At 30.0% G+C, this 12479-nt stretch overlaps 1 protein-coding gene across 1 annotated transcript; it reads right to left on the bottom strand.

The window, feature by feature from the left end:
* Positions 1-1463: 1463 nt before the first annotated feature.
* LOC146925089 (pirin-like protein) lies at positions 1464-5586 on the bottom strand. Its single transcript, XM_085710065.1, has 6 exons — positions 5428-5586; positions 5115-5164; positions 4955-4993; positions 4812-4840; positions 4303-4469; positions 1464-2100 (listed from the first exon to the last, which is right to left on the bottom strand). The coding sequence occupies exons 1-6, from the start codon at positions 5526-5528 to the stop codon at positions 1599-1601; spliced, it is 888 nt and encodes a 295-aa protein (XP_085566191.1). The 5' UTR covers positions 5529-5586; the 3' UTR covers positions 1464-1598.
* Between the last annotated feature and the right edge of the window lie 6893 nt (positions 5587-12479).

Genomic DNA, 12479 nt, shown 5'->3' with positions numbered 1-12479 from the left:
TCAATTCAGACATCCGGACTCGACCATATCAGTCCACACAGAACCGGAAACACACACCCGACAATCCGACAACCCGTTTTAACCCACCCGAGTGTCTATTTCTTCACACGGTTTTAGCGGTTTCGGGCGGGGGTCGGGTTTTTGTCCACCCCAGAGCATTATCCCAAAAGATCCTCCAAACAAATAGTGACGCAGAAAGCATGTCATCATCGGATCATGGGGCCAATTTTCATCAACGTTCTGATTTGACTTTTGAGTATTTTTCTCTAAAAATGAATTAAACCTTTGGTTACTTTTATTCGAATATTTTCGTACTAAGAAAAAATATTTAAAACATGATTACATTAGAAATGATGGCCTTTGAATCACATACACACCACACAGGATATCGCAATAACACTTAAACATCTATAATAATTTAAAAATTCAATTAAATGAATGTAATCACACATGTCAATATTATATCGGTGTTATAAGTTATAACATTAAATACGATCTGTATTTGATCATAATATAGGATATCAAAAAATTGAAAATTTTTAACTTGACACAATCCTAAATTAATTTTATTTGAACATACACTCATAAATGAACAAAATTAAAGGAGAATATATTTAAAGGATGTGGATTTTTAAATTTGTGTGTGTGCGCGTTCAAATAAATTTGATTTGGGTTTGTAACATGTAAGACTTGATTAAAAAAGTGACAAAACATCGCAATGAATTGGAAACTCATAAAATCCAACACGACAAACCTCTATGTGGATGATCAGGAAATCCAGAAGAAGCAGCAACTGTGATATCTCACATTCTTTTTTGTGTTGGTGGTGAGAACAAGTTAAAATTTTGATTGTATTAGTTAAGTCGGGTGCAAATCTAGGTGGCATGTTGACTAGTTGTTGACAAATAATTTGGTGCTCGTTTTGGATTTTATTTAATAAGATAAGATACATGGTGCTGGTTGTCACTATATAAGCTGCATAATGTGATTTTGTTTTTTTACCCCTTCATTTAAATACAGTCTGTGTCTCCTAATTATAGGATCCTTTTAAAAAAAAAATTAATAATTGTGCTTATAAATATAAAATCCTTTACAAATTTTTAGATACATTTATTTTATTTTTTTCAAATAAATCCCCTGTTAATACTTCAAATTTATCTTAAAAAAAATGCTTCAAATTTATCTTAAAATGTGAAAAGTTAAAATTGTATGCAAGTGCTATAATTTTTTTTTGTGATGGTCGGAGTTTGAACCCCGGACCTTGCAAATGCTATACTTTAATAAAACTCACATTTTTAACAAAATTATTATTCCAATTACTTTTTTTAATACCTATGTTTTTTTGTTAGAACATCTTGTAAATAGGGGAGAGTGTGATTTTGATTTTGATGTGTACTATATCTCTAACAAGAGTGGCTCAAAATGGGGATATTTATTTTTAATAATAAGTTAGTCTATCCACCTGTTATAAAATAGTAAAATACTAATCATAGATTGCGTTTTTCATAAAAAAAATTACAAGGAGTGGGAATATTTATTTGTCCCTTGCCTTTTCTTTTTCCTGCAAGTCCACCATACAAATGTGACAATAAATGATATCAAAATTCTAAACCAACTGCACTAGACCTCCAATGTTTTGCTTTCTCAAAACCATTGGTATAATTTTCAAAATCATCAATAGTTTGGTCAATCTCTTCTTGAGGATTCATCACAAAGGGTCCAAATTGTACCACTGGTTCACCTAATGGTTCACCTCCAACCAAAATGAATCTAAGTACCTTAGAAGATTTATTCCATGCCTCTAGACCATCCCCAAACCCTAGAAGAAGAATATGGTGAGAGGTTGTAGGATTAGATTTTTTGTTTCCGAAAATACCCTCTCCTTCCAATATGTACACAAAAGCATTCCAAGATTTAGGTACAAGTTGTTGCAAGTGTGCTCCAGGTTTAAGAGTAAAGTCCAAATACATTGTTGGTGTCCTTGTGTAAATTGGTGACTTTATTCCAAGGGCTTCCCCTGCAATAACTCTAACCTTGATACCATCTTTTGTAGCTTCTACTATGTCCTTGCTTAAAATTTCTTGATACCTTGGTTCAATCCTAACATAACACAACATTATAATTTAGCTTAAACTTTAAAGTAGATAATTGTTAATAATTTCCTAAAGATGATGACAAATACTTCCAATATGGACACACTGGTGAAAAAGGGGATAACAAGTACTTCCATGAAGAAAAAGGACAAAATTTTATACTAGAAGACCATTTCATCACCACAGACACGTTTTTATGCTGGCCATTTTAGACTCTTTTTGAATATTTTAGTGCTCTATTCAAAAGTACTTCAAGGATTATGGTACATGACGAAGAATCATGAAATAAAGTCACGTGTGAAATTGAGAGAGGAATATATCAATTATAATATTTTAAAATGTATTTGACTTTTCCTTTGTAAAGAGTGGAATTCCCTTTTTGTCTCATTGACATTAGATCTTTTGTCTCATTGACATTAGATGGAGAGCATTATCCGAAAAAAAAAAAATATTCGGATGATTTTAGTGACGCAAAAAGCACGTCATCATCTAATCATGGGGCCAATACTCATTAATGTTCTAATTTGAGTTTGTGTATTTTTCACCAAAAAAGAATTTCTCATTGGTTACCTTTATTTCAATGTTTGTATACTACGAAATAAGATTAAAGTAATATTCCTTAAAAAAAAAAAAAAAGATTAAAGTAATATTATTATGTTTAGAAAATATCAATTATAGGTTGTGCATCAATTACCCTGCATGAAATAATGAACATGGGATATGTCGCTCACACTAACATGTCAAATTCGGTAATAATTGATCAAATGAATTCATTTAGTATCTATTTGGTTCAGTTTCTACATCATTCAAAAGCAATTCTGGTAGTTTGAAAAGTGAAAACTGACAATTTCAACATGTTTGGTTAGCTTCTCAAAATCAATTCTCATCTCCAAAGAAAAAACAATTTCAGTTGAAACTACAATTCCTAACTTTTGAGTTTACTAGAATCAATTCTCCATTAAATTTTATATTTTAATTATTACAACTCATTATTTTTCTTTAGGCTAAAATATGGTTTTAGTCCTTGCAAATATGTCTCGTTTTGGTTTTAGTCCCTTAAAAAAATTGTTTTTGGTCCCTGCAAAATGTTTTGTTTTTTAAAATAGTCCCTGGAGGGACTATTTTCAAAAACAAAAAATTTTGCAGGGACCTTTTTAAAAAACAAAATATTTTGCAGGGACCAAAAACTACAAAATGGGTTCAGTCATCATGTGCCACGTATGCAAATCATCACAAAAATGGGGTCAGAGACTATTTTAAAAAACTAAAATTTTTGCAGGGACCAAAAACAAAACTTTTTTTTACAGGGACTAAAACCAAAACGAGACATATTTGCATGGACTAAAACCATATTTTAGCCTTCTCTTTATTGTACTTTATCAATTCTCCTTCTTTTTGGTTTGTATTTAATTTGATCAACCAAATTTAATCAAAAAATTTAACGAACCAAATTAGCCCCAGAAAATATTTATGGTCATGAGTTACCAAGTTTTGGATTTTTCTTAACGATTTTTCCATCCAAATTTACTGAATTTTTTCTTTTACGTTATATTTTATAATTTTTGACAACCAACTCTATTATTATTTAACTTAAATATATTTTTATCAAAAAATATATAATACATAGGAAAAATATTTTGTCAAAAAAATTTAGTTTAATGATCGTATTTATTATTTTTAAATTAATACATAGAAAAATTTATTTATTTAAATTAAATAATATAACTGCATTTAGTATTGATCTACATATACATTCAACTATGTCTATTTATTTGTATTTAACTATGTCCATTTTAGTAATTATACACTCAAAAGCAATTTTGATCAAAACTATCCAAACAACATCTTAATGTAATAAGTAATCCCACATATTATTGGTTTGTATTGGCATCATACACGGCCCTCGGGTGGTCCTAAGGGTGGACAAGAGGGACAACAGTTCAGGACACCATTTTTTTTAACGACACTAAAATGATTATTTTTTGTTAGTAGTTAGTATTATATAAATATATTATTTTTTTTTTAACTCGTTTTGAATAATTTTATTAAAAATATATTTTTAAATTTTTTTGATTATGAATGAATCTTTTGTAATAAAAAAAATGTAAGAAGAAATTTGAATAGTTAAAAAGCACAACTTTATTAATTCACTCGGAACACTAAAAAATTTAGGATCGGCCAAGACTTAAATTATGTATTGTTGACTTACATTTTATGTTGGGAAGCAAGGTTGATCCATAGCTGAAGACCCTTTTGGATTCCTTGAGAAGCAGGCATTTCTGAGTGCACTATCCCTCTACCAGCAGTCATCCACTGCAAGTCACCAGCTTCAATTGTTCCCTTGTGTCCTTCAAAATCTTCATGTGTTACAGCACCCTTAATTTCACAAACAATTACACTAAGATGAAGTTAGCTCAAGTATGTGTGACCAATATTGCATGCAAAAAACTTGAAGTCCACTCAAGCTAGTAGTTGGCCTTCTAGAAATATAAACAAGACATGATATATGTGACATCCCACTAGCACACAGATTACTATATTGAGTTGAATATTTAGCTCAACTAAAAAACTTTGAGCTAACATAGAATAAAAAAATTAAATTAGAAAACCTAATGTTTAGTTTACATTAGTTTTCGTTGTAATTCTATTACTCCCACTATATTATATTCTATACCTTTGACTTTGTAATAACAAAAAAAGACATAACCCAAATGTTACCTGTAACATATATGTAACAGTCTCAAAACCTGTGATCAAAAAAGTGAAAAAACATAACAATGAATTAGAAACTCATAATTAAATTAAGAGGAGATTAATGAAGAACAAGTATAAACAACACAAAAACGCCCAACAAGGCAAACCTCTATGTGGATGATCAGGAAATCCAGAAGGAGCAGCAACTGCAATATTTCACATATTTAGAAAACTAAACAAGATTATGACTCTACTTTTCTACTAAAAAAATTAATTATGACTCTCATTTTGAACTTAAAAAACAGAGCAAAAAACAGAGTTTCTGACCTGAGAATTCATCCAAGACAAGGAAAGGATCAAAGTACTTGAGCTCAAATCTAAACAAACCCAGGTGATGAAGAAAACCAATCAATTCAAAAAGATCAATCCAAAACATCTAATGTAATTTATATGTAAATTTAACACATTACCTTAATATTCATGATTGAACAAAAACTATACAAAACTATATATTAAGTCACGTTTTGTAAAAAAACAAAAATATCACGTTTGTAAAACATAATAAAGACAAAATAAAAAGTTGTATATATTTTAATAATAGTAAGACATATTTTGTTGGATTGGACTGTGAATGAATTACCTTCCTATGCTTCTTCTAACAACAGCACCAACACCTTCTCGTTGAGGTTTGGCTAAGAACTTCCTTGCTACAAGACGAGGTTCTTTGAGATTTTCTGGCATTTTATTATGAAAGTGATGGCAAGAGGAAACTAAATATTGTATATTGATGAAAATGTAAAGTGGGGGGGTATATATATATAGGAAGGTGGGGTATGTGGTGGGAGATAGGAATGTCAAACCCAAAGAAAAACGTAAGCGTGGATGGGTAGCTGCCAAGAGTTTGCTTGGGATCAAGGTTTTCTTTATTTATTCCCTTCTTATGAACATACGTCATCATAACGCACCCATGAATCATGATGTGATTATACATATTTTTATTCTATAAACAATTTTCTTCTTTAATTTGTCAAATTCTTATTTGACAAAATCAATATGATTTGTCTTTTTGCTTAATTTTAATTTGACGAAGCACTTTCGTTTTTTGTTTTTTATTTTCAGTTTAATCATTTATGTTATTATCATCTTACACTTTTGTCTTTTTTTTTTCAATCATTTATATTATGAAATGTCAATATTGTATCGTCTGTATAGGATTCTTTCAATAAAATCTGAGTTTCTATGTTTCTATGTTGAATATTTTAGTTTGATAATGAGTTAGATGAATTTTTTATAAGTTATTTTACGAGTTTACTTTTTTTTAAAATTGGATAACATAAAGGATTAAATCCAAAAAATAAATAAATATAAATGATGAAAATGTTACCTGAGGTAACAGACAAATTGTATAACTTTACCTTCTTGTTTTATATACATACATTTAGTTTATTTTGGATAATAAAAAATCGTTTTGATTAATAAATGTTTTTTTAAAGTTAAATAGTCATTTTGGTTTCTCGATGTGCACATTGTTGTCATACTAATTTCTGTTTCAAGATAAAATACCAAAAAGAGAGTAAATAGGCAATTACCCCCACTGAAATTGTAAGTTTCGTCAATTACCCCCTTGAAATTAACAAAGCTTCAATTACCCCCCCTGAAATTGCACAAAGTTAATCAATTCACCCCCTCCGTCAAATTCTTCTGTTAGTCAACATGACGTTTTGCAAATACCCCCCTGAAGTTTTGCACTTATGTGCAAAATGTCCCCCGAACTTAAAAATTTATATTTTTTTTTCTTTTACTTGACTCAAAAGATATTAAAGGCAAACAAGGAAACTTGAGAAATGCATTTAGGATTCAAGGAATAGCTTAAGGAGTTACTTGGTGAAGGGTACTATGGTAAAGGAGGATTATTTAAAGTGTTTTTTGAAAAGAAATACGTTGGTGGAGTTGAGGAAATTCAGAAACTTCTTGATGACAAGAAGCTTGAGAAATTGATTGATTGTTGTGAAAGGATTGATGACAATGAAGGAGATGATGGTGGATGTGAGGCTTGTGGTGATATAAAGTTTGTTCCTTGTGAAACATGTTATGGAAATTGTAAAATCTACTATGAAGGTGATTATGAAGAAGATGATAATTGTGAGGTTGGTGGGTGAGTGTGGATTCCAAAGATGTTCTCATTGCAATGAAAATGGCCTAATAAGATGTTCCATCCTAAGATTTCAGTTTAGAAATGATCTATTTCTGTAACTAGAAATTTCATATGTTGTTTCTAGTTCCATATTTCATTTTGACATTTAACAATGAAAATGTCCTAAGTTAATTGTTAATTGTTTGCCTTTAATATCTTTTGAGTCAAGGATAAGAAAAAAAATAAAAATTTTCAAGTTTATGGGGCATTTGGCACATAAGTGCAATACTTCGAGGGGTATTTGCAAAACATTATGTTGACTAACAGAAGAATTTGACGGAGGGGGTAAATTGATTAACGTTGTGCAATTTCAGGTGGGTAATTGAAGTTTTGTCAAATGCAAGGGGGTAATTGACGAAACTTACAATTTCAGGAGGGTAATTGTCTATTTACTCCCAAAAAGACCTTGAGTTCAAATTCTATTAGTTATTGTAGTCTCTGACGTTAGTTTTGGATGTTAAGTATTAAAAATTTAGCTCTCATTTTTTTTTAGAGACAAATAGTAGGTGATGTAACATCAGGGATCATTTTGACATGTTATCAATTGGTTTTAAATCCCTAAATTTTCAAACCAGAATCTTATTCTTCACTTTGAAATTCTAAATCCTTATTCATCTTCTTAGTGTATTAGATTAGGATTTTATAGGACAATTTTTGCTAAAAAAAAGTCTCGAGGATGTTAAAAGATTTTGTAGAATTTTAATGACTTTCATGATTTTAAAAGACTATCAGGATTTACAATTTGGATTTCAATGGATTTACATCATAAGATTTTAAAGGATTTGAAAAGATTTTATGAATTTTGAAGACGCATTGCAAAGAAATGGTTACAACACACTCTCTATCATAATATTCTCAATACATACTCTTATTTTTTTATGAGAGAGAGAGAGAGAGAGAGAGAGAGAGAGAGAGAGAGAGAGACGAAGAGAAGAGAGGGAGAGGGAGAGAGAGAGAGAGAGAGAGAGAGAGAGAGAGAGAGAGAGAGAGAGAGAGAGATAGATAGATAGATAGATAGATAGAGAGAGAGAGAGAGAGAGAGAGAGAGAGAGAGATAGATAGACATAGTAAAATTTTAAAAGAAAAACAATCTTAAGAAATCTTATGTTTTCATGAAAGACTTTTTAGTGTTAAAATTTAACTCGAACATCCCACAAAATCCATCAAAATTCAATTTATTAAACAATCCTTCGAAATTTGAATGATTTTGAATATCATGAGACTTTTTTTAAGTTGATGAAAAGTCTTGATTGAATGCCTCAAGACTTTTTTAAAATAACAAAGAATCTTGATTGAATATCATAAGACTTTTTTTAAGTTGCAAAGAGTCTTGATTGAATACCACAAGACTTTTTCATAATTAAAAAGTCTTTTAAAATCCTTTAGAATCCTAATCCAATACACCCCCTAAACCATTTTGTCCTCATTGCATTCAATCGATTTTGATAATGATGGGTGGTGGTGCAAATTTGTCGCAACACAACCATATACACATTCGTCAAAAATTGGATATTATTATTCTTCTTCCATCATCAAACTGTTTTGCTGTAAGGTGTGTTGCACAAACTTATGATAACAAGGGCAGGTCATTCTTCACATTTTCAATTAACAAGGTAACTTTGGATAATTTTCAATTAACAAGGTAACTTTGGATAATTAACAGGGGCAAAATATTATATAGTAGCCAGATATATTAAGAGATGTTAAAGTGTTACATTAAAAAAATAATAAGGAAAGCATACAATAGTAAATAAATTTATCCATGTAAAAGTTTGAAGGTCTATATAAAAGGATAGTATATATGAAGGAGAACACAGCTAGAAAATTCACTAATAATGTCTTCGTTTTGGTTGTCGTTATGTTGCATTCATGTCTCCATTGTTGTCTGCAAAAAAACAAAGAATTCTACAAAAAGAAAAATGAAAATGACAGAAGTATTGTAAGGTGTTATTAACAGATGAAATTAAAATACCTTTACAGTAAAAAAAAGGTGGAGCTCCGAATGTAGAAAGTGATAATCATTTAACTCATAGAACCATAGAATTATTTAACTCCAAAACATACTGCTGATTTCAAGTTAGGGTTTTAGACTCATAGAACCAATTGTACTGATGATTGATTATCTTAAAAAAAAAAAAAAAAAAATACAACAAATTGTACATCTTGTATCAACAACTAACCATAGTTATTATGGAGAAGATTTTTCCTTTTTCATCACTCCGAATATACCATCATAACCTCATCCTTCTATTGCCAAATTTGGCTTATCTGTAACTTTTTTTTTTTTGTTGTGTTTGATACACATATGAATGAGTCCTCCATCATTTTGATTTATACAAACAGCTCATGGATAACTCCTCTAACAAGTATAACCGTTGATGAGCATTTTATGTATTTCAAGAGTTGAGACACAATATATTGTTGGGTGGAATATCAATCATCAATTAACCTTATTTCAGCACCCCTAAGCAAAACTAAGTTTAAGTCTTGTATAGTCGTTCTCAATGCTACTATTCTTGATGTCTATGATTTTCTCAAAGACAACATTGATTTATACACCGACTCAATTCTTCTAAGGGCAATGGAGTAGGTGTACAAATCAAGATTGTTTTTGAGACGGTCATACACATTAATAGTAGTGGCATTTAGAACAGTCACAAAAGGTATGAACTTGGTTTTATTCGTGTATACCGAAAAAAAAGGTTAAGGGAGGATTGATATTCCTACCAGCAATAAATTGTATATCCACTCTAGAGAGATTTATAAACTACTCATCAATAGTTATGATCGTCAGAGCAGATATCCATGGAGTTGTTCGTATAACTCAAAACGTTGGAGGAATCTTTCGAATGTTTATCAAACACGGCAACAAAAAAATAAAAAGGTTGTAAGCCAAATTCGGCAGCATATAATTATTTAACTCCAAAATCTAGTTTTGATTTGAAATTGGGGTTTTAGACCCGTATAATCAATTGTGGTGATGATTGATTATCTTAAAAAAAATAATACTAGAAATCGAGCCAATAATCTTATATTTGAGGAACTACAATGCTTTCATAATCAACAATTGAACTATTCAGGATATTGAAATTAATTAGAGAAAGGGTCATGTTAATTTATGTCCTTATGCCCTAAGGGCACAAGTTAAGGATCTAAAAAAGGAAATAAAACATGAGCTTTGTATTGAAAAAATAAGTTTTTAAACTTTCAAAACATTGAACACACAATTTTCAAAAATTAGTTTCTACAATTGGTTTCTAAACTTGTGTCTTAAGGGCACAAGTTAACATTTCCCTTAGAGAAACTATAAATACCTTTCGCTACAAATCTAGTGATGGATGGATGGAAGGAACAGTCGGAGGACAATCAATGCATTTGGCGTCCACATAATTAATGAGAAGAAAGTTGTGTAGTTGTTAGTGGTCTTGGGCCCACTATTATGTAAGTATACACTATTATGTTCTAATAGTTGAGTATGTAAGTATTAGAAGATACACCCTCCGGTCATTATTATAAGCAAAAAACTATATTTTAGATTCATTTATTAAATAATATATTTTGTCAAAAAAAAAATAATATATGTGGTTCATAATAAAGACCACATACATCATTTAATGAATGAATCTAAAATGTAGTTTTTTGTTTCTAATAGTGACCGGAGGGTGTACATACACATGCGGAGCCACTTAGAAGCTTATGTAGGCATATGCCTGCACAAACTTTTGAGATTTTTTTTCTTAATATATGTTACACTTTCGTTATGCCCACATTAATCATCAACCATTACAAATTATTACTAGTTCAAATGCTTTACTCCACTCTATTCACACCACATTAACTCACACATTAATATATATTTCTTTTTTATTAAAACACAACACTCTATAACCATAGTCTACACTCCACGCCCACTAACACGTGCTTTTGATAAGTTTTTTTTTTTTGAAGATTTGAAGATTTTCTTACCTCCAAAAAATTAAAGCTTGTGTATTTTTATCCATTAAGAAATGACAAAATTATTGTATTGGAAATTGGGAGCATTACAGGTTATATAAGTTCTATAGTATATGTGTATGATTTGAATTTTGAACATAGTTTTAATTGTGATAATTTTATTTATGTCAATAAGCAATGGAAAATGAAATGTAATACACCCTCTATTACTTTTTAAGTGTTGCGGTTTGATCATTTGCACTATTTATATAACTTAATTCGACAATATTTTTTTAATTAATATATAAAAACAAATGTTAACATATAAGATGTTTAAATTGTTCGTTGAATATTTTTAAAATATAAACTTTTTATAATCTTTTGTAATAGATAATTAAATATATTAGTGATCAAATTTATGCATTGACATACGTGAAGTGGTAAACTACGACACTTAAAAGTAATGAATGTAGTATATATATTTAATGTTACAAATCTACATATAGCGCCCCCACTGTTTAAATTTTTTGGCTACGCCGCTGATACATAGACATAGTGCACTCCCAAGAAGACGATGAATGTTGCTAGAATTTTAGTATGGACAAAAATCAATAGTTTGGTGAATCGTGTGAGTAATGTGAAGATTGACAGTGAAGTTTTTTCAATCAAGATTGTTGAAGATGGTGAGAGTCCTACAATTTCTAATAATGGCAAGATTAATGTCGAAAATTTGATTGAGGCATATGGGATGTGGTTGAGGATAGTATGCCCCTACAATTGGTGTAAATAGTATTAATGATGTGGATTATGAGAGAGAAAATAATTTAAATTCATATGATATGAATGAATGGTTATGAGGGGCTCAAGAATGAAGGGAGAGATTATGGTAGAGAAAGAGGTGTGAATCGTGATTATAGGAATGGAATGGAGGAGACAAATTTGGATAGAAAGTTCATGAAATTTAAATGGAATTGAAGTGGAAAATAATTGTGTGGTGGCCACAAAGAGTAGTCGTTTTTTACAAGCCACAAGGAATAGTCATGATCCAAATTTATAGGAGAAGGAGAAAAACGAGTCATGAATTGCATTGTTATTATTGAGCTGTTTAAAAATAACGGATATGTAATGTAGCATTTTTTTATGTCATTTTATAGTCTAGCCACGGCTGAACTTATGCATTATTTTGTGATTACAAGTCTTATGAATGTTATTTACACATAATCATCTAATTGCTCAATGAAAAACAACAAAATTGAAGACCATAGGTTGTTACGGCCGTGACTTACATTACAATCGACCGTAACAACAACAACTTTTATGGTCTTAATCATTTGAATAAAAAATAAGAGAGATCAGAGAGAATATGAAGCTTCTCTCATTAGAAGAAAAAAAACTAGACCAACTTACCATATATCATTCCTAAATCATAATATTACACTATAGATTTTGATTAATAATTAATAAAAATAAAAAGGGTAATTGAGATGTTCTATAAAAAAAATAAAGGGATAAGTGGGATGTGTGTTAATTTTTTTAAGGCAAAGAAAAGAATAATTTGGATAATA

This window comes from Medicago sativa, chromosome 5 (assembly GCF_051527215.1).
Source record: "Medicago sativa cultivar Bolivia chromosome 5, Bolivia_mono, whole genome shotgun sequence".
NCBI classification, from domain to species: domain Eukaryota; kingdom Viridiplantae; phylum Streptophyta; class Magnoliopsida; order Fabales; family Fabaceae; genus Medicago; species Medicago sativa.
The sequence above is the reverse complement of the archived record's forward strand: the minus strand, read 5'-3'. Positions and strand labels throughout refer to the sequence as shown.

What these genes read in the sequence shown, in the direction of transcription:
- LOC146925089 (XM_085710065.1), bottom strand. Translation starts at nt 5,528, where the DNA reads ATGCCAGAAAATCTCAAAGAACCTCGTCTTGTAGCAAGGAAGTTCTTA. An exon ending in CTGTTACATATATGTTACAG is followed by an intron (nt 4,470 to 4,811) that starts GTAACATTTGGG and finishes TGTGAAATTAAG; the next exon opens with GGTGCTGTAACACATGAAGA. An exon ending in CTTGCTTCCCAACATAAAAT is followed by an intron (nt 2,101 to 4,302) that starts GTAAGTCAACAA and finishes GTGTTATGTTAG; the next exon opens with GATTGAACCAAGGTATCAAG.